Here is a 23,509-nt window from a genome sequence, read left to right on the forward strand (position 1 = left end):
TGTGTGTCCATCCATACACCACATTACTGCTGTCTGTTAGCATCTCTCCTAGCCACAGTTGCTAACTCACTCACTCATCCAACAGTAAACACTCTCTGTTGTCAGTTGAACTCGAGGCTGTAAAAACAGCTTCTGTTTCTACTGATACATGATAAAGTACTCACCTCTAATTTAACAGAAGCCTTTCTTTAATAAAAGCCCCACACAGTGACACACATACACACAGAGAGAGATGCCGTTTAGTTTAAACTGCGACACGTTGTGTTTCGTTACTAACCTCGCCTCACCAGGCTTTCCACCTCCGAGGAAAAAAGTCCGTTACTGTCAGGCTGTTGTGTTTCCTCTCAGAGACTCAGAGCTGTAGTTGAGTAGAGTTGTGTTTCACAGAGCAGCAGAGCTGTAGATCTCCGCCTGTTGTCATGTATGTGTAATGTGTAATGTGCAGCAGAGCTGTAGAGTAGAGTTGTTTCCTCACAGAGCAGAGTGACAGCAGAGCTGTATATCAGCCTGTTGTCATGTATGTGTAATGTGACTCAGAACAGCAGAACTGTTTCTGTTATCAACACACAGACTCACACTGACTGAGTCTGAGCGAATACGAGACCGCTCGCCCCTTTTCCAACTCGTCCCAACGGGAAGATCGGTCGCCCCAAAGCCCGGTGAAGTCGCCCCCAAAAGTCCGGATTAGTCGCCCCCAAAAGTCCGGACAAGTCGCCCCGTAAAACCGTTGTATTTTCGAGGTAACAGCAGAGAGAGAGAGAGTAGCTGTTATGTCTCACTGACAGCTGTTTGATTGTGCTGCGCTCGTTGCATATTCCTGTGTTGCCTTTGTGATGATTGGGGGGATTATCTGGGATCGACTACCAAAAACTGATTGCTACGGTAGGTCGCAGATTACTATGAATACCTGCAAAACATCACACCATCATATATGGACGTAGCCTGGATCCAGCCCAAAGACCCCGCCCACTCTCTGAGTGGACTGCGTCTCTTGGTCTGGTGTTGCACTGTGAACCTATAATTTCTTCGGTACAAAAATGTATTATCCAATGAGAATCGGTGGTGGGGGTGGGTCTAACGAACAACCAATCAGCGCCGAGTCCAGTTTTCAGCGTCATCACGCAGCGCAACACACAGAGGAAGGAGGGAAAAACAACACCAATGGCTACTGGTTGAGGGAAATTCTAATCCCCTCCCCCTTGAAATCGCTCAGACAGGAGACAATGTCAGACTGAAGCTTCAAGAAAGCTACAGTCTGATAATCAGGCTAATATGGACGTCAGTCCGTCACACCTTGTGACACGCTCCATATATGGCTGTGAAGATCACGACACTGACCTCATCAAACCCCTCCATGTATGGATAGCCATACATGGAGAAGATTGGATCATCATCTAGACCTGCATATATGGAGCCTCATACCTCAAACCCTTAGATCTCCATATGGAGCTGACCTGTTCTGACATTCCATATGTTGATCCTTCCCCATCCATCCTTCCTCTTCGATGGGGTCTCCCTTTTGACTAATACCTGTCCATTCAAACTCTAGACAGCCCGCCCCAAAGTTATTAGTGCAGCCGTGCCCAGCTGCTGGTGAGTTCTCAACAGGCCCGTAAAATTAAGGCCCGGCCCTACCTGGGCCCTCATCAAACCCTGTATATTCAATACACTGCCCCCGCTGCTACCATTAGATCCATTGACCCGTTCTGACATTCCATATGTTGATCTGTTCTCATCAAACCCTATACACTCAAGACACACTCCATATATGGCCTGTACAGAATTTATTCCATATGTTGATCTGGCCTCACTCCCCGAACCCACCTCACCCCTGCCCACTTTGACAGGCTGGAATGGCTTAGGGTTGACGACAGAGGCCTGTAGATCTATAGAACCATATAGATCTGTAAAACATGTGGATTGACCAATTAGATCTGTAAAACATGTGGATTGACCAATTAGATCTGTAAAACATGTGGATGGACCAATTAGATCTGTAAAACATGTGGATTGACCAATTAGATCTGTAAAACATGTGAATGGACAATTAGATCTGTAAAACATGTGGATTGACCAATTCGATCTGTAAAACATGTGGATGAACCAATTAGATCTGTAAAACATGTGGATTGACCAATTAGATCTGTAAAATATGTGGATGGACCAATTAGATCTGTAAAACATGTGGATTGACCAATTAGATCTGTAAAACATGTGGATGGACCAATTAGATCTGTAAAACATGTGGATGGACCAATTAGATCTGTAAAACATGTGGATGGACCAATTAGATCTGTAAAACATGTGGATTGACCAATTAGATCTGTAAAACATGTGAATGGACAATTAGATCTGTAAAACATGTGGATTGACCAATTCGATCTGTAAAACATGTGGATGAACCAATTAGATCTGTAAAACATGTGGATTGACCAATTAGATCTGTAAAATATGTGGATGGACCAATTAGATCTGTAAAACATGTGGATTGACCAATTAGATCTGTAAAACATGTGGATGGACCAATTAGATCTGTAAAACATGTGGATGGACCAATTAGATCTGTAAAACATGTGGATGGACCAATTAGAACTACATTCAAGGACTACATTTCCCAAACACCATATGGGTGGATGGAAGAACTACATTTTGATTTCAGGACTACATTTCCCATATGAATACCAATAGATCCATAGAACATGGGGATGGACCTTTAGAATAGATCTATAAATCATAGGGATGGGCCTGTAAAACTACATTCAAGGACTACATTTCCCATACACCATATGGGTGGATGGAAGAACTACATTTCAGGACTACATTTCCCATATGAATACCAATAGATCCATAGTACATGGGGATGGGCCTTTAGAATAGATCTATAAATCATAGGGATGGGCCTGTAAAACAACATTCAAGGACTACATTTCCCAAAGACCATGGCAACGACGGCGCAGCCGCAGTACAGAGTCACAGAATTCAGTAGGTTCACCGATTTCAACGTAACACACCGGAAACCTCTGTATTATAATGTGACCAGAGTCACGTGACCGTGTTTACATCCGCTAGCTGTAGGAGCTATTAGTCAGCCAGCTAGCTAGTTTCTCAGAACTGTAAAAATAATAAAAACAAGTGTTTATTTGTAATAAAATGTTATGTATTTTAATCGACAGTTTGTGTTAAATAATCTGCCTTTTAGAACAACATTAAGCAGTTTGTAACGTGACGTCACGTTTGTATTAATATGAATAAAGATTAAATAAAGCTATCGCAGACCGCATACAGCACTGGTTCACAACCAGTGGTCCGCGGACCACCAGTGGTCCTCGAGGGGGTTTCAGGTGGTCCCAGCTAAATGGAGAGTTGGTAACCAAATGGACCGTTCATAAAATGAAACCAAATTGACCATTTTACTCTCTCAAGAGTTCAATTATTGTTAAACATCTGCATTACTTAGTAAAGTCTAGACAATTAGAGAATGTAGACGAATTGTTGTTTTGATCAACGTTTGCCTGTTATCTCTCCTAATGGTACCAACATCAACCACTAGATGGCAGCAAAGCCTACATTTTCCTATATATGTTGTAAATGCAGCTGAAATGAAGTAACAGTACTTTTCCTTTTTCTGAACTTTACCTGTAACATCTGCGCTGCATTCAATTCAAAGGAGATTTATTGCCTTGAGAAAATATACGTTAACAAAATGACCTGGGAAACAGACTCTGTTGGTACAGAAATTACATCGTTAAACCGGGTATATACAGTAGCTGTTGAGACAAAAGGCAGCATCTTTGAGGAAATAGCAGTATTTTTTCCTCAATATTATTTAAATAGCTACAAAAACACCTCCGATTTATTTAGCAGCTCTGTTTACATGTGCAGTAGGGTGATCAGATTTATGGCAAATTCCCTCATTGAGACCCTGTCCCACATTGTGACTGACAGGCATCAGTGTTCACATTGAGACCATGTCTCTGTCTGTCCCACATTGTGACTGACAGGCATCAGGGTTCAAATTGAGACCCTGTCCCACATTGCGACTGGCAGGCATCAGGGTTCAAATTGAGACCCTGTCCCACATTGTGACTGGCAGGCATCAGGGTTCAAATTGAGACCCTGCATGTGCCACATTGTGACTGACAGGCATCAGGGTTCAAATTGAGACCCTGTCCCACATTGTGACTGACAGGCATCAGGGTTCAAATTGAGACCCTGTCCAACATTGTGACTGACAGGCATCAGGGTTCAAATTGAGACCCTGTCCCACATTGTGACTGACAGGCATCAGTGTTCACATTGAGACCATGTCTCTGTCTGTCCCACATTGTGACTGACAGGCATCAGGGTTCAAATTGAGACCCTGTCCCACATTGCGACTGGCAGGCATCAGGGTTCAAATTGAGACCCTGTCCCACATTGTGACTGGCAGGCATCAGGGTTCAAATTGAGACCCTGCATGTGCCACATTGTGACTGACAGGCATCAGGGTTCAAATTGAGACCCTGTCCCACATTGTGACTGACAGGCATCAGGGTTCAAATTGAGACCCTGTCCAACATTGTGACTGACAGGCATCAGGGTTCAAATTGAGACCCTGTCCCACATTGTGACTGACAGGCATCAGTGTTCACATTGAGACCCTGTCTGTCCCACATTGTGACTGACAGGCATCAGGGTTCACATTGAGACCCTGTCCCACATTGTGACTGACAGGCATCAGGGTTCACATTGAGACCCTGTCCCACATTGTGACTGACAGGCATTAGGGTTCAAATTGAGACCCTGTCCCACATTGTGACTGACAGGCATCAGGGTTCAAATTGAGACCCTGTGCCAGGACCCTGTGTCTTACATTGCTTGATTTGCTTCAGTCATCAAATACATTTCTGTAGGCTTACGATTTGTATCTTAATGGTTTAAACTGTACCCATCATTTTAAAATGGTTGAAACTGTACCTATCATTTCAAAATGGTTTAAACTGTACCCATCATATTAAAATGGTTTAAACTGTACCCATCATTTTAAAATGGTTTAAACTGTACCCATCATTTTAAAATGGTTTAAACTGTACCCATCATATTAAAATGGTTTAAACTGTACCCATCATTTTAAAATGGTTTAAACTGTACCCATCATTTTAAAATGGTTTAAACTGTACCCATCATATTAAAATGGTTTAAACTGTACCCATCATTTTAAAATGGTTTAAACTGTACCCATCATTTTAAAATGGTTTAAACTGTACCCATCATATTAAAATGGTTTAAACTGTACCCATCATTTTAAAATGGTTGAAACTGTACCCATCATTTTAAAATGGTTTAAACTGTACCCATCATATTAAAATGGTTTAAACTGTACCCATCATTTTAAAATGGTTTAAACTGTACCCATCATTTTAAAATGGTTTAAACTGTACCCATCATATTAAAATGGTTTAAACTGTACCCATCATTTTAAAATGGTTTAAACTGTACCCATCATTTTAAAATGGTTGAAACTGTACCCATCATTTTAAAATGGTTGAAACTTTACCCATCATTTTAAAATGGTTTAAACTGTACCCATCATTTTAAAATGGTTTAAACTGTACCCATCATTTTAAAATGGTTTAAACTGTACCCATCATATTAAAATGCTAGAGTAAAGAAAGCTTGATAAAAGTCCCAAAATTCACCAGAACAGGAAATTACATCGACTCCAATATATTGGAAAAAAAACAACGACGCTTTAATAGTAGAATTTCAACATAATCAGTATTGTGAACATTTGAAAAAACAATAAACAGGTTGTTATAGAACCAGATGGAACCAGTATAAGATGGTTCTACCATCACAGTGTCCTCATTATGAATAAACAGGTTCTACCATCGCAGTGTCCTCATTATGAATAAACAGGTTCCATCATCGCAGTGTCCTCATTATGAATAAACAGGTTCCATCATCGCAGTGTCCTCATTATGAATAAACAGGTTCTACCATCGCAGTGTCCTCATTATGAATAAACAGGTTCCATCATCGCAGTGTCCTCATTATGAATAAACAGGTTCCAACATCGCAGTGTCCTCATTATGGATAAACAGGTTCCAACATCGCAGTGTCCTCATTATGAATAAACAGGTTCCAACATCGCAGTGTCCTCATTATGGAAAAGAGCAGAAATCCTGTCCGTCCCTCTTGCTTTTCAGGGTGTGTATTATTATTAAGTCTTATCAAAATGTATGTTAGAAGTCCTCATAACGTGTTCATTTAATCAGTTGGGTTCTGGTTGGCACCGCTGCATGTGGCCGTGTGTGGCTAACATAGTGTTAACACCATGGACCAGAGCTATAGTAACATAGTGTTAACACTATGGACCAGAGCTATAGTAACATAGTGTTAACACTATGGACCAGAGCTATAGTAACATAGTGTTAACACTATGGACCAGAGCTATAGTAACATAGTGTTAACACTATGGACCAGATCTATAGTAACATAGTGTTAACACTATGGACCAGAGCTATAGTAACATAGTGTTGAAGGAGAACTCCTCCTAAGGCTGTCGACTAGAGGTGCGTTCAGACTTGGATGGTTAGAGCGGCGCGATTACATACAAACAAAGTCAATGCAAAGACGAGAAGTTGCGCGAGCGCTGCGAACGTGTGCGGCGCGACCTGGCGCAGCACAAACGGTCCTCATAGCGTGCTCATCAGTCACTTCTAAGGGAGCAGATCTACCAGACGTGTGTATGGGTAGGTTCTTCCAACGCTGTGGACCGGAGCTACCAGACGGTAGGTGGAGATCTGATCCTGGAGGATCTACGGCCATACGTGAGTCTTAATGTCCAACACTTCTACTCCTCTTCGACAGACAGACAGACAGACAGACAGACAGACAGACAGACAGACAGACAGACAGACAGACAGACAGACAGACAGACAGACAGACAGACAGACAGACAGGTTCACTGCTGGCTCATCTTGGCCGCCTCAGCTTTGATCAGAGAGATGAGCTCCAGGTTTATCAGGAAGACGAAGCGTAAGCCAGCGATCTGAGGAAGACATCGTTATGACATCATCAATCAATATGAGGAAGACATCGTTATGACATCATCAATCAATCTGAGGAAGACAAACATGTTAAGCCTATATTGTTTTTAAGTGCAGACAGATAGTCACCTCTACTACAGAGTTATTGTTCAGCTTCCCCCTGGTCCCAGTTACCCCTGGTCACCCTGGTCCTAGTTACCTCTACTACAGAGTTATTGTTCAGCTTCCCCCTGGTCCCAGTTACCCCTGGTCCCCCTGGTCCTAGTTACCTCTACTACAGAGTTATTGTTCAGCTTCCCCCTGGTCCCAGTTACCCCTGGTCCCCCTGGTCCTAGTTACCTCTACTACAGAGTTATTGTTCAGCTTCCCCCTGGTCCCAGTTACCCCTGGTCCTAGTTACCTCTACTACAGAGTTATTGTTCAGCTTCCCCCTGGTCCCAGTTACCCCTGGTCCCCCTGGTCCTAGTTACCTCTACTACAGAGTTATTGTTCAGCTTCCCCCTGGTCCCAGTTACCCCTGGTCCTAGTTACCTCTACTACAGAGTTATTGTTCAGCTTCCCCCTGGTCCCAGACAGAACTGGTCTGCCGTCGATGTAGATCGGCCGTCTGCCTTCGTTGGCCATGAAGAAGTCTCCGTTGTTCTTCAGTTTGATGATTCCTGGAAAACAGAAAATATATCAATACAAAACGTAGAACCATAACGCAAGGGATTGACATTAAGGCTTGTAATAAATCTTTCCAGACAAGTGCATTACATTTTGAGTTGTTTTCAAACTTGACTACAGGAGCGGTGGTCTCAAAAACATAGAGAAAAACTGGACAGAAAAAGACGCACTCACTGTATAAAAAATGAAGGAAAACTCCTTAGACCGAGACTTAAGAAAATAAATATATTGTATTTTATCATGCTCATAAAGTGCTCTGTGCTCAAAGTGCAATTAAAAGTAGCAAAGGTTTCGGTCCTAAGACCTTCGTCATTGATCACACCACCTAGTTTGTGCTCCATATACACTTCCTAAAGGAAGGTTTGCTCCATACACTTCCTAAAGGAAGGTGTGCTCCATACACTTCCTAAAGGAAGGTGTGCTCCATACACTTCCTAAAGGAAGGAGTCCTCCATACACTTCCTAAAGGAAGGTGTGCTCCATACACTTCCTAAAGGAAGGTGTGCTCCATACACTTCCTAAAGGAAGGTGTGCTCCATACACTTCCTAAAGGAAGGTTTGCTCCATACACTTCCTAAAGGAAGGTTTGCTCCATACACTTCCTAAAGGAAGGTGTGCTCCATACACTTCCTAAAGGAAGGTGTGCTCCATACACTTCCTAAAGGAAGGAGTCCTCCATACACTTCCTAAAGGAAGGTGTGCTCCATACACTTCCTAAAGGAAGGTGTGCTCCATACACTTCCTAAAGGAAGGTGTGCTCCATACACTTCCTAAAGGAAGGTTTGCTCCATACACTTCCTAAAGGAAGGTTTGCTCCATACACTTCCTAAAGGAAGGTGTGCTCCATACACTTCCTAAAGGAAGGTGTGCTCCATAAACTTCCTAAAGGAAGGAGTCCTCCATACACTTCCTCCATACACTTCCTAAAGGAAGGTGTGCTCCATACACTTCCTCCATACACTTCCTAAAGGAAGGTGTGCTCCATACACTTCCTAAAGGAAGGTGTGCTCCATACACTTCCTCCATACACTTCCTAAAGGAAGGTGTGCTCCATACACTTCCTAAAGGAAGGAGTCCTCCATACACTTCCTCCATACACTTCCTAAAGGAAGGTGTGCTCCATACACTTCCTCCATACACTTCCTAAAGGAAGGTGTGCTCCATACACTTCCTAAAGGAAGGTGTGCTCCATACACTTCCTCCATACACTTCCTAAAGGAAGGTGTGCTCCATACACTTCCTAAAGGAAGGTGTGCTCCATACACTTCCTCCATACACTTCCTAAAGGAAGGTGTGCTCCATACACTTCCTCCATACACTTCCTAAAGGAAGGTGTGCTCCATACACTTCCTCCATACACTTCCTAAAGGAAGGTGTGCTCCATACACTTCCTCCATACACTTCCTAAAGGAAGGTGTGCTCCATACACTTCCTCCATACACTTCCTAAAGGAAGGTGTCCTCCATACACTTCCTAAAGGAAGGAGTCCTCCATACACTTCCTAAAGGAAGGTTTGCTCCATACACTTCCTAAAGGAAGGTGTCCTCCATACACTTCCTAAAGGAAGGTTTGCTCCATACACTTCCTAAAGGAAGGTGTCCTCCATACACTTCCTAAAGGAAGGTTTGCTCCATACACTTCCTAAAGGAAGGTGTCCTCCATACACTTCCTAAAGGAAGGTTTGCTCCATACACTTCCTCCATACACTTCCTCCATACACTTCCTAAAGGAAGGTGTGCTCCATACACTTCCTAAAGGAAGGTGTGCTCCATACACTTCCTCCATACACTTCCTAAAGGAAGGTGTGCTCCATACACTTCCTAAAGGAAGGTGTGCTCCATACACTTCCTAAAGGAAGGTGTCCTCCATACACTTCCTAAAGGAAGGTTTGCTCCATACACTTCCTCCATACACTTCCTCCATACACTTCCTAAAGGAAGGTGTGCTCCATACACTTCCTAAAGGAAGGTGTGCTCCATACACTTCCTCCATACACTTCCTAAAGGAAGGTGTGCTCCATACACTTCCTAAAGGAAGGTGTGCTCCATACACTTTCTAAAGGAAGGTGTGCTCCATACACTTCCTAAAGGAAGGTTTGCTCCATACACTTCCTCCATACACTTCCTCCATACACGTCCTAAAGTCCGCTCTTCGGTGCTACTGAAAATTTCTGACGAGCCGAAATCATTTCGGCACTACAGCGCCGAAACAGCGGTAAAATAGGAGTATGAATCGGCCCTTAATCTCCTTCGAGATGAGACAGTGACCGTCAGGAGGGAGTTATTAAACGTCACCTGGTTTCTCATCCAGATGAGACAGTGACCGTCAGGAGGGAGTTATTAAACGTCACCTGGTTTCTCATCCAGATGAGACAGTGACCGTCAGGAGGGAGTTATTAAACGTCACCTGGTTTCTCATCCAGATGAGACAGTGACCGTCAGGAGGGAGTGTTTAAACGTCACCTGGTTTCTCATTCCAGATGAGACAGTGACCGTCAGGAGGGAGTGTTTAAACGTCACCTGGTTTCTCATTCCAGATGAGACAGTGACCGTCAGGAGGGAGTTATTAAACATCACCTGGTTTCTCATCCAGATGAGACAGTGACCGTCAGGAGGGAGTGTTTAAACGTCACCTGGTTTCTCATCCAGATGAGACAGTGACCGTCAGGAGGGAGTGTTTAAACGTCACCTGGTTTCTCATCCAGATGAGACAGTGACCGTCAGGAGGGAGTTATTAAACGTCACCTGGTTTCTCATCCAGATGAGACAGTGACCGTCAGGAGGGAGTTATTAAACATCACCTGGTTTCTCATCCAGATGAGACAGTGACCGTCAGGAGGGAGTGTTTAAACATCACCTGGTTTCTCATCCAGATGAGACAGTGACCGTCAGGAGGGAGTTATTAAACATCACCTGGTTTCTCATCCAGATGAGACAGTGACCGTCAGGAGGGAGTGTTTAAACATCACCTGGTTTCTCATCCAGATGAGACAGTGACCGTCAGGAGGGAGTTATTAAACATCACCTGGTTTCTCATCCAGATGAGACAGTGACCGTCAGGAGGGAGTTATTAAACGTCACCTGGTTTCTCATCCAGATGAGACAGTGACCGTCAGGAGGGAGTTATTAAACATCACCTGGTTTCTCATCCAGATGAGACAGTGACCGTCAGGAGGGAGTTATTAAACGTCACCTGGTTTCTCATCCAGATGAGACAGTGACCGTCAGGAGGGAGTGTTTAAACGTCACCTTGTTTCCGGGATATCTTCCAGGCGGGACCTTCCAGCGACAGGTCCACGTCAATCTGTTTGTCCTTGGTGGCTCGGCCCAGCGTGATCTGTTAACATGTTAGACACATGTTAGACACTGTTAAACATGTTAAACACATGTTTAGACATGTTAAACTAGTTAAACAAATGTTAAACATGTGTTCAAACATGTGCTCTGCCCAGCGTGATCTGTGGGAAGGTTGGATACTTTGCCATTATTAGACGATTGAATATTCATTAGCTGTGAATTAAAGAGGAACTTGCCTCTCGTGACCTCATGAGGTAGCGGACCATCCTTCCTCTCAGCGCTGCTAGAGTCTGGTTGTCAAAGTCTGGCAGGTTCATCCCTGAAGGACAGAGAGACACGTTAAAACATGTTAAACACATGTTAAAACATGTTAAAACATGTTAAAACATGTTAACACATGTTAAACATGAACATTAGACTGGCAGGTTCATCCCTGAAGGAGAGACACGTTAAAACATGTTAATAGTTGGAGGCAGCGGTACCACTTTCACAACCTCATGTCGCGCCGCTTACTATCAGCGTGAGATCATTGTTGAGACGAGTCACAACCATTAAAATTAAACAACAACGACGTTCGGCAGGCAGTGTGTGCGGATGTGTGCACGTCCATGTGTGCACGTCCATGTGTGCACGTCCATGTGTGCACGTCCATGTGTGCACGTCCATGTGAGCACGTCCATGTGAGCACGTTCATGTGAGATTGACTGTGTGGTACAACGGTGTCGTCAGGGTTAGGGTTAGGGTCGTCAGTGTGCTCACGGCTCACGGCACATTGTGACGCATTGTGTGTACAATGCCCAGGTCTGTTCTAATGTGACTAGCGATGGGCGTCAAAAACACAATCATTGGTTAGAATTGGAATCATTGATTTAGATTCAGAGTTATTAGCGTCAGAAGAGTTTGTGAAACGTGTTTACCTGTAATACTGTCCACCAGCACCTGCCAGCGAGGCAACTCCTGTTCCAACTGTCTGATCTCCCGTTTCTGATGACGATCCGAGATCATGAGCTCTGAGAGGGAAGAACCATGATGTAACACAGTGAGATCACAGGGAGGAACCATGATGGAACACAGTGAGATCACAGGGAGGAACCATGATGGAACACAGTGAGATCACAGGGAGGAACCATGATGGAACACAGTGAGATCACAGGGAGGAACCATGATGGAACACAGTGAGATCACAGGGAGGAACCATGATGGAACACAGTGAGATCACAGGGAGGAACCATGATGGAACACAGTGAGATCACAGGGAGGAACCATGATGGAACACAGTGAGATCAGAGGGAGGAACCATGATGGAACACAGTGAGATCACAGGGAGGAACCATGATGGAACACAGTGAGATCACAGGGAGGAACCATGATGGAACACAGTGAGATCAGAGGGAGGAACCATGATGGAACACAGTGAGATCACAGGGAGGAATACTGTAATACTTGAACCTCTTGATATATTTGCACAGTGTGGGTATGATCATTATTATTTGTACTATGAACTGTATGTATGTATGTATGTATGTATGTATGTATGTATGTATGTATGTATGTGTGTATGTATGTATGTATGAACACATGTACAAGCATGGAACTGCTATCTAAACAATCTAACTGTCTCTAGAGTAGCAAAGTCCTGACGTCAATCGCTCATCCCTTGGGTTGCGGAAGTCATTTCTCTATGGAGGCTAACATCGGCTCATCTTAGAATCGTCTCATATAAGAAGTCATTTCTCTATGGAGGATAACATCAGCTCATCTTAGAATCGTCTCATGTAAGCATTGTGGTCCACAAATAAACAAAGTGTCGATATTGTCAGGGAGGTGTCTCTGTATCGTTATATTGTCAGGGAGGTGTCTCTGTATCGTTATATTGTCAGGGAGGTGTCTCTGTATCGTTATATTGTCAGGGAGGTGTCTCTGTATCGTTATATTGTCAGGGAGGTGTCTCTGTGTCGTTATATTGTCAGGGAGGTGTCTCTGTATCGTTATATTGTCAGGGAGGTGTCTCTGTATCGTTATATTGTCGGGGAGGTGTCTCTGTATCGTTATATTGTCGGGGAGGTGTCTCTGTATCGTTATATTGTCGGGGAGGTGTCTCTGTATCGTTATATTGTCGGGGAGGTGTCTCTGTATCGTTATATTGTCGGGGAGGTGTCACTGTATCGTTATATTGTCAGGGAGGTGTCTCTGTATCGTTATATTGTCGGGGAGGTGTCTCTGTATCGTTATATTGTCGGGGAGGTGTCTCTGTATCGTTATATTGTCGGGGAGGTGTCTCTGTATCGTTATATTGTCGGGGAGGTGTCTCTGTATCGTTATATTGTCAGGGAGGTGTCTCTGTATCGTTATATTGTCAGGGAGGTGTCTCTGTATCGTTATATTGCCAGGGAGGTGTCTCTGTATCGTTATATTTCCAGGGAGGTGTCTCTGTATCGTTATATTGTCGGGGAGGTGTCTCTGTATCGTTATATTGTCGGGGAGGTGTCTCTGTATCGTTATATTGTCAGGGAGGTGTCTCTGTATCGTTATATTGTCAGGGAGGAGTCTCTGTATCGTTATATTGTCAGGGAGGTGTCTCTGTATCGTTATATTGTCAGGGAGGTGTCTGTATCGTTATATTGTCGGCGAGGTGTCTCTGTATCGTTATATTGTCAGGGAGGTGTCTCTGTATCGTTATATTGTCAGGGAGGAGTCTCTGTATCGTTATATTGTCAGGGAGGTGTCTCTGTATCGTTATATTGTCAGGGAGGTGTCTGTATCGTTATATTGTCGGCGAGGTGTCTCTGTATCGTTATATTGTCAGGGAGGTGTATCTGTATCGTTATATTGTCAGCGAGGTGTCTCTGTATCGTTATATTGTCGGCGAGGTGTCTCTGTATCGTTATATTGTCGGGGAGGTGTCTCTGTATCGTTATATTGTCAGGGAGGTGTCTCTGTATCATTATATTGTCGGGGAGGTGTCTCTGTATCGTTATATTGTCGGGGAGGTGTCTCTGTATCGTTATATTGTCAGGGAGGTGTCTCTGTATTGTTATATTGTCAGGGAGGTGTCTCTGTATCGTTATATTGTCAGGGAGGTGTCTCTGTATCGTTATATTGTCAGGGAGGTGTCTCTGTATTGTTATATTGTCAGGGAGGTGTCTCTGTGTCGTTATATTGTCAGGGAGGTGTCTCTGTATCGTTATATTGTCAGGGAGGTGTCTCTGTATTGTTATATTGTCAGGGAGGTGTCTCTGTATCGTTATATTGTCGGGGAGGTGTCTCTGTATCGTTATATTGTCAGGGAGGTGTCTCTGTATTGTTATATTGTCAGGGAGGTGTCTCTGTATCGTTATATTGTCAGGGAGGTGTCTCTGTATCGTTATATTGTCAGGGAGGTGTCTCTGTATCGTTATATTGTCGGGGAGGTGTCTCTGTATCGTTATATTGTCAGGGAGGTGTCTCTGTATTGTTATATTGTCAGGGAGGTGTCTCTGTATCGTTATATTGTCAGGGAGGTGTCTCTGTATCGTTATATTGTCAGGGAGGTGTCTCTGTGTCGTTATATTGTCAGGGAGGTGTCTCTGTATTGTTATATTGTCAGGGAGGTGTCTCTGTATCGTTATATTGTCAGGGAGGTGTCTCTGTGTCGTTATATTGTCAGGGAGGTGTCTCTGTATCGTTATATTGTCAGGGAGGTGTCTCTGTATCGTTATATTGTCAGGGAGGTGTCTCTGTATTGTTATATTGGAAGGGTTAGGAATTAAGGAATTAAGTCCTCTGACTTTTTGTGCAATCCTGATAATTCTGTACTGCTCTTTTATGAATATATCAAATACATCAAATCAAATGTGTGATATGGGATATCACAGATATCACACATCCCATATCACACTCACACATCCCATATCACACTCACACATCCCATAACACACTCACACATCCCATAACACACTCACACATCCCATATCACACTCACACATCCCATATCACACTCACACATCCCATAACACACTCACACATCCCATAACACACTCACACATCCCATAACACACTCACACATCCCATAACACACTCACACATCCCATATCACAGATATCACACATCCCATATCACACATCCCATATCACACTCACACATCCCATATCACACTCACACATCCCATATCACACATCCCATATCACACTCACACATCCCATATCACACTCACACATCCCATAACACACTCACACATCCCATAACACACTCACACATCCCATAACACACTCACACATCCCATATCACACTCACACATCCCATATCACACATCCCATATCACACTCACACATCCCATAACACACTCACACATCCCATAACACACTCACACATCCCATAACACACTCACACATCCCATATCACACTCACACATCCCATATCACACTCACACATCCCATAACACACTCACACATCCCATAACACACTCACACATCCCATAACACACACACATCCCATAACACACTCACACATCCCATATCACACTCACACATCCCATAACACACTCACACATCCCATAACACACTCACACATCCCATAACACACATCCCATAACACACTCACACATCCCATAACACACTCACACATCCCATAACACACACACATCCCATAACACACTCACACATCCCATATCACACTCACACATCCCATAACACACTCACACATCCCATATCACACTCACACATCCCATAACACACTCACACATCCCATAACACACATCCCATAACACACTCACACATCCCATAACACACTCACACATCCCATAACACACTCACACATCCCATAACACACTCACACATCCCATATCACACTCACACATCCCATATCACACTCACACATCCCATATCACACTCACACATCCCATAACACACATCCCATAACACACTCACACATCCCATAACACACTCACACATCCCATAACACACTCACACATCCCATATCACACTCACACATCCCATATCACACTCACACATCCCATAACACACATCCCATAACACACTCACACATCCCATAACACACATCCCATAACACTCACACATCCCATAACACACATCCCATAACACACTCACACATCCCATAACACACTCACACATCCCATATAACACACTCACACATCCCATAACACACTCACACATCCCATATCACAGATATCACACATGCATGAATACGAATTAATATTTCCTACCGTGTTCCAACACCTCATCCCTGCTCTCCCTAGGATGAAGCAAGACATTACATGATTATTACTCATTACTCATTAATCATTATTATTATAATAAGAATAATACAGAGGAGAAATATGTAATAAAACTAATAATGAAAATAAAACAGGAGAAATATGTAATAAAACTAATAATGAGAATAAAACAGGAGAAATATGTAATAAAACTAATAATGATAGTAAAACAGGAGAAATGTGTAATAAATGTAATAATGATAATAAAGTAAGTAAAGATAACTTACTTTAACTTTGCATCGTCAACCATCTGCTCTGCGTCTGAGAAGTTGAGCACCTGCTCACCTTTAGGGAGAGGCTGGACTGAAACACAACAACATAACACCTGGTCTGTTAACACCTGGTCTGTTAACACCTGGTCACCTTTAGGGAGAGGCTGGACTGAAACACAACAACATAACACCTGGTCTGTTAACACCTGGTCTGTTAACACCTGTACACACTAACACCTGGTCACCTTTAGGGAGAGGCTGGACTGAAACACAACAACATAACACCTGGTCTGTTAACACCTGGTCTGTTAACACCTGGTCACCTTTAGGGAGAGGCTGGACTGAAACACAACAACATAACACCTGGTCTGTTAACACCTGGTCTGTTAACACCTGGTCACCTTTAGGGAGAGGCTGGACTGAAACACAACAACATAACACCTGGTCTGTTAACACCTGGTCTGTTAACACCTGGTCACCTTTAGGGAGAGGCTGGACTGAAACACAACAACATAACACCTGGTCTGTTAACACCTGTACACACTAACACCTGGTCACCTTTAGGGAGAGGCTGGACTGAAACACAACAACATAACACCTGGTCTGTTAACACCTGGTCTGTTAACACCTGGTCACCTTTAGGGAGAGGCTGGACTGAAACACAACAACATAACACCTGGTCTGTTAACACCTGGTCTGTTAACACCTGGTCACCTTTAGGGAGAGGCTGGACTGAAACAACATAACACCTGGTCTGTTAACACCTGTACACACTAACACCTGGTCACCTTTATGGAGAGGCTGGACTGAAACACAACAATATAACACCTGGTCTGTTAACACCTGGTCTGTTAACACCTGGTCACCTTTAGGGAGAGGCTGGACTGAAACACAACAATATAATACTATTATTATAACTCCTGGTCTGTTAACACCTGTACACACTAACACCTGGTATGTTAACACCTGGTATGTTAACACCTGGTCTGTTAACACCTGGTCTGTTAACACCTGGTCACCTTTAGGGAGAGGCTGGACTGAAACACAACAATATAATACTATTATTATAACACCTGGTCTGTTAACACCTGGTCACCTTTAGGGAGAGGCTGGACTGAAACACAACAATATAATACTATTATTATAACACCTGGTCTGTTAACACCTGTACACACTAACACCTGGTCTGTTAACACCTGGTCTGTTAACACCTGGTCTGTTAACACCTGGTCACCTTTAGGGAGAGGCTGGACTGAAACACAACAACATAATACTATTATTATAACACCTGGTCTGTTAACACCTGGTCACCTTTAGGGAGAGGCTGGACTGAAACACAACAACATAATACTATTATTATAACACCTGGTCTGTTAACACCTGGTCACCTTTAGGGAGAGGCTGGACTGAAACACAACAACATAATACTATTATTATAACACCTGGTCTGTTAACACCTGGTCACCTTTAGGGAGAGGCTGGACTGAAACACAACAACATTATAACTGTAACACCTGGTCTGTTAACACCTGGTCACCTTTAGGGAGAGGCTGGACTGAAACACAACAACATTATAACTGTAACACCTGTACTGTGAATAAGAAAGCAAGAGCAGCACTCAGTTGAAAAACACTCATTGGGCTAAATTAGCTAAATTAGCCACTTGCCGACGGCTATGGCCGTTTTTAGCCCAAAGAGTTTTTTTGTGCAAAACTAATGCTTGAAATAATAATAATAATAAACTTTATTTATAGAGCACCTTTCATGACACAAGTGCTTTACAAGACAAACAAAGTATAAAAATATCAAATAACATAACAATCAAGGCACAATCAAAGTACAAAAAAAATGCCAAAAACACCAAACATAAAAAATGCAAAAAGACAATGAAATAGGTAAAACAGTGAATCGACAAATAATTAAAATCAGAGGATTCAGCCAAATGCTAGAGTAAAAAAATGGGTCTTAAGCTGAGTTTTAAAAACATCTAGTGCTGGATTCAGCATCATGAAAAGCATCATGAAAACCCCCTAGTTTGACATGATGTCACATGCTACTTAAAGCATAAGGAAATCTAGAAAATATTTGTCTTATATAGGATGTCAATGGTGGCCATACTGTACTAGCCTGGCTAATAAGCCAGACTCAAATCACACTGTCGTGTGGTATTTGAGTCTGGAGATGCTGTGTATGGATCTTGTTTCCCGGGGGGCGGGTTCAAACATTTTCTCTTTGACGCAATTGGTTGGTCAGTCAAAGGTCTCAAGCATTGAATGTCACTGTACCAAAGCCCGCCCATATTGCATACCGTGTCCCGATTGGCCACACCAGTTCTCTGGTGTAGGAAATGGGCGTACAATTGAGCCTCTCCACACCGTAATCCGCCGGCAGGCAATTTTTTGAGTGGTGTAAACCACTCCTACAACTGGCTTTGTTAGTCTGTCTGTCTGTGCTCAAAAAATGAGCACGGTTGCTATGGTCACCCAGTTCACACGGGTGTGATTTCATTACGTCAGACATTACGTCAGACCACAGCTGATCAGTCTATATAAGACCTAACACCACTCAGTTCACACGGGTGTGATTTTTTTTTGTGCCAACGGCTGATTCGGTCTGGCTAATACTGTACATACTGTACAGGCCATTTATTGTTCTGTTATTCAGGATATATTGAAGCTACAAAATCAGCTGAGTTTGGGGTTGATCCTGTATGTTCCATAGATGTCCTGTATGTTCCATAGATGTCCTGTATGTTCCATAGATGTCCTGTATGTTCCATAGATGTCCTGTATGTCCCATAGATGTCCTGTATGTTCCATAGATGTCCTGTATGTTCCATAGATGTCCTGTATGTTCCATAGATGTCCTGTACTAATAGGGTTGATCCTGTATGTTCCATAGATGTCCTGTACTAATAGGCCTGTATGTTCCATAGATGTCCTGTATGTTCCATAGATGTCCTGTATGTTCCATAGATGTCCTGTATGTTCCATAGATGTCCTGTACTAATAGGGTTGATCCTGTATGTTCCATAGATGTCCTGTATGTTCCATAGATGTCCTGTACTAATAGGGTTGATCCTGTATGTCCCATAGATGTCCTGTATGTTCCATAGATGTCCTGTATGTCCCATAGATGTCCTGTACTAATAGGGTTGATCCTGTATGTCCCATAGATGTCCTGTACTAATAGGGTTGATCCTGTATGTCCCATAGATGTCCTGTATGTTCCATAGATGTCCTGTATGTCCCATAGATGTCCTGTACTAATAGGGTTGATCCTGTATGTCCCATAGATGTCCTGTATGTTCCATAGATGTCCTGTATGTCCCATAGATGTCCTGTACTAATAGGGTTGATCCTGTATGTCCCATAGATGTCCTGTATGTTCCATAGATGTCCTGTATGTCCCATAGATGTCCTGTACTAATAGGGTTGATCCTGTATGTCCCATAGATGTCCTGTACTAATAGGGTTGATCCTGTATGTTCCATAGATGTCCTGTACTAATAGGGTTGATCCTGTATGTTCCATAGATGTCCTGTATGTCCCATAGATGTCCTGTATGTTCCATAGATGTCCTGTATGTTCCATAGATGTCCTGTATGTTCCATAGATGTCCTGTACTAATAGGGTTGATCCTGTATGTTCCATAGATGTCCTGTATGTTCCATAGATGTCCTGTATGTTCCATAGATGTCCTGTATGTTCCATAGATGTCCTGTACTAATAGGGTTGATCCTGTATGTTCCATAGATGTCCTGTACTAATAGGGGTTGATCCTGTATGTTCCATAGATGTCCTGTATGTTCCATAGATGTCCTGTATGTCCCATAGATGTCCTGTATGTCCCATAGATGTCCTGTATGTTCCATAGATGTCCTGTATGTTCCATAGATGTCCTGTATGTTCCATAGATGTCCTGTATGTTACAATGATGTCCTGTATGTTCCATAGATGTCCTGTATGTTCCATAGATGTCCTGTATGTTCCATAGATGTCCTGTATGTTCCATAGATGTCCTGTACTAATAGGGTTGATCCTGTATGTTCCATAGATGTCCTGTATGTCCCATAGATGTCCTGTATGTTCCATAGATGTCCTGTATGTTCCATAGATGTCCTGTACTAATAGGGTTGATCCTGTATGTTCCATAGATGTCCTGTATGTTCCATAGATGTCCTGTATGTCCCATAGATGTCCTGTATGTTCCATAGATGTCCTGTATGTTCCATAGATGTCCTGTATGTTCCATAGATGTCCTGTACTAATAGGCCTGTATGTTCCATAGATGTCCTGTATGTTCCATAGATGTCCTGTATGTTCCATAGATGTCCTGTATGTTCCATAGATGTCCTGTACTAATAGGGTTGATCCTGTATGTTCCATAGATGTCCTGTACTAATAGGGTTGATCCTGTATGTTCCATAGATGTCCTGTATGTTCCATAGATGTCCTGTACTAATAGGGTTGATCCTGTATGTTCCATAGATGTCCTGTACTAATAGGCCTGTATGTTCCATAGATGTCCTGTACTAATAGGGTTGATCCTGTATGTTCCATAGATGTCCTGTATGTTCCATAGATGTCCTGTATGTTCCATAGATGTCCTGTATGTTCCATAGATGTCCTGTACTAATAGGGTTGATCCTGTATGTTCCATAGATGTCCTGTATGTTCCATAGATGTCCTGTATGTTCCATAGATGTCCTGTACTAATAGGGTTGATCCTGTATGTTCCATAGATGTCCTGTATGTTCCATAGATGTCCTGTACTAATAGGGTTGATCCTGTATGTTCCATAGATGTCCTGTACTAATAGGGTTGAGCCTGTATGTTCCATATATGTCCTGTACTAATAGGGTTGATCCTGTATGTTCCATAGATGTCCTGTATGTTCCATAGATGTCCTGTATGTTCCATAGATGTCCTGTATGTCCCATAGATGTCCTGTATGTCCCATAGATGTCCTGTACTAATAGGGTTCATCCTGTATGTTCCATAGATGTCCTGTACTAATAGGGTTGATCCTGTATGTTCCATAGATGTCCTGTATGTTCCATAGATGTCCTGTATGTTCCATAGATGTCCTGTACTAATAGGGTTGATCCTGTATGTTCCATAGATGTCCTGTATGTTCCATAGATGTCCTGTACTAATAGGCCTGTATGTTCCATAGATGTCCTGTATGTTCCATAGATGTCCTGTATGTCCCATAGATGTCCTGTATGTCCCATAGATGTCCTGTACTAATAGGCCTGTATGTTCCATAGATGTCCTGTATGTCCCATAGATGTCCTGTACTAATAGGCCTGTATGTTCCATAGATGTCCTGTACTAATAGGGTTGATCCTGTATGTTCCATAGATGTCCTGTACTAATAGGGTTGATCCTGTATGTCCCATAGATGTCCTGTATGTTCCATAGATGTCCTGTACTAATAGGGTTGATCCTGTATGTTCCATAGATGTCCTGTATGTTCCATAGATGTCCTGTACTAATAGGGTTGATCCTGTATGTTCCATAGATGTCCTGTACTAATAGGGTTGATCCTGTATGTCCCATAGATGTCCTGTATGTTCCATAGATGTCCTGTACTAATAGGGTTGATCCTGTATGTTCCATAGATGTCCTTTACTAATAGGGTTGATCCTGTATGTTCCATAGATGTCCTGTATGTCCCATAGATTTCCTGTACTAATAGGGTTGATCCTGTATGTTCCATAGATGTCCTGTACTAATAGGCCTGTATGTTCCATAGATGTCCTGTATGTTCCATAGATGTCCTGTATGTTCCATAGATGTCCTTTACTAATAGGGTTGATCCTGTATGTTCCATAGATGTCCTGTACTAATAGGCCTGTATGTTCCATATATGTCCTGTACTAATAGGGGTTGATCCTGTATGTTCCATAGATGTCCTGTACTAATAGGGTTGATCCTGTATGTTCCATAGATGTCCTGTACTAATAGGCCTGTATGTTCCATAGATGTCCTGTATGTTCCATAGATGTCCTGTATGTTCCATAGATGTCCTGTACTAATAGGGTTGATCCTGTATGTCCCATAGATGTCCTGTATGTTCCATAGATGTCCTGTATGTCCCATAGATGTCCTGTATGTTCCATAGATGTCCTGTATGTTCCATAGATGTCCTGTACTAATAGGGTTGATCCTGTATGTTCCATAGATGTCCTGTACTAATAGGGTTGATCCTGTATGTTCCATAGATGTCCTGTACTAATAGGGTTGATCCTGTATGTTCCATAGATGTCCTGTATGTTCCATAGATGTCCTGTACTAATAGGGTTGATCCTGTATGTTCCATAGATGTCCTGTACTAATAGGGTTGATCCTGTATGTTCCATAGATGTCCTGTATGTTCCATAGATGTCCTGTACTAATAGGGTTGATCCTGTATGTTCCATAGATGTCCTGTATGTTCCATAGATGTCCTGTACTAATAGGGTTGATCCTGTATGTTCCATAGATGTCCTGTACTAATAGGGTTGATCCTGTATGTTCCATAGATGTCCTGTACTAATAGGGTTGATCCTGTATGTTCCATAGATGTCCTGTATGTTCCATAGATGTCCTGTACTAATAGGGTTGATCCTGTATGTTCCATAGATGTCCTGTACTAATAGGGGTTGATCCTGTATGTTCCATAGATGTCCTGTACTAATAGGGTTGATCCTGTATGTCCCATAGATGTCCTGTACTAATAGGCCTGTATGTTCCATAGATTTCCTGTACTAATAGGCCTGTATGTTCCATAGATTTCCTGTACTAATAGGCCTGTATGTTCCATAGATGTCCTGTACTAATAGGCCTGTATGTCCCATAGATGTCCTGTACTAATAGGCCTGTATGTTCCATAGATGTCCTGTACTAATAGGCCTGTATGTTCCATAGATGTCCTGTACTAATAGGCCTGTATGTTCCATAGATGTCCTGTACTAATAGGGTTGATCCTGTATGTTCCATAGATGTCCTGTACTAATAGGCCTGTATGTTCCATATATGTCCTGTACTAATAGGGTTGATCCTGTAT

The 23,509-nt window shown here is 42.8% G+C and overlaps 2 protein-coding genes across 6 annotated transcripts in view; both read right to left on the reverse strand.

The window, feature by feature from the left end:
• suox (sulfite oxidase) overlaps nt 1–23,509 on the reverse strand; it is a 147,008-nt gene that overhangs the window by 48,131 nt on the left and 75,368 nt on the right. The window contains exon 1 of one of the 3 annotated variants that reach the window (XM_079530827.1): nt 278–521. The exons of 1 other annotated variant lie outside the window; for it this stretch is intronic. The gene's annotated coding sequence lies outside the window, so the exon portion shown is untranslated. Of the gene's footprint in view, nt 1–164; nt 204–277; nt 522–23,509 lie in introns of those variants that run through there. One more of the 3 variants, XM_079530829.1, reaches the window with a different exon arrangement.
• mcrs1 (microspherule protein 1) overlaps nt 5,708–23,509 on the reverse strand; it is a 42,820-nt gene continuing 25,018 nt past the window's right edge. For all 3 annotated transcript variants that reach the window (XM_079530832.1, XM_079530833.1, XM_079530834.1), the window contains 7 exons: nt 16,472–16,547; nt 16,194–16,222; nt 11,911–12,003; nt 11,230–11,312; nt 10,946–11,033; nt 7,563–7,690; nt 5,708–7,033 (listed from right to left, as the gene is read on the reverse strand). In XM_079530832.1, coding sequence (XP_079386958.1) covers nt 6,947–7,033; nt 7,563–7,690; nt 10,946–11,033; nt 11,230–11,312; nt 11,911–12,003; nt 16,194–16,222; nt 16,472–16,547 — 584 coding nt within the window. In that variant the 3' untranslated portion in view covers nt 5,708–6,946. The remainder of the gene's footprint in view (nt 7,034–7,562; nt 7,691–10,945; nt 11,034–11,229; nt 11,313–11,910; nt 12,004–16,193; nt 16,223–16,471; nt 16,548–23,509) is intronic.

Source organism: Electrona antarctica (assembly GCF_951216825.1).
Source record: "Electrona antarctica genome assembly, contig: scaffold_205, whole genome shotgun sequence".
NCBI lineage: Eukaryota > Metazoa > Chordata > Actinopteri > Myctophiformes > Myctophidae > Electrona > Electrona antarctica.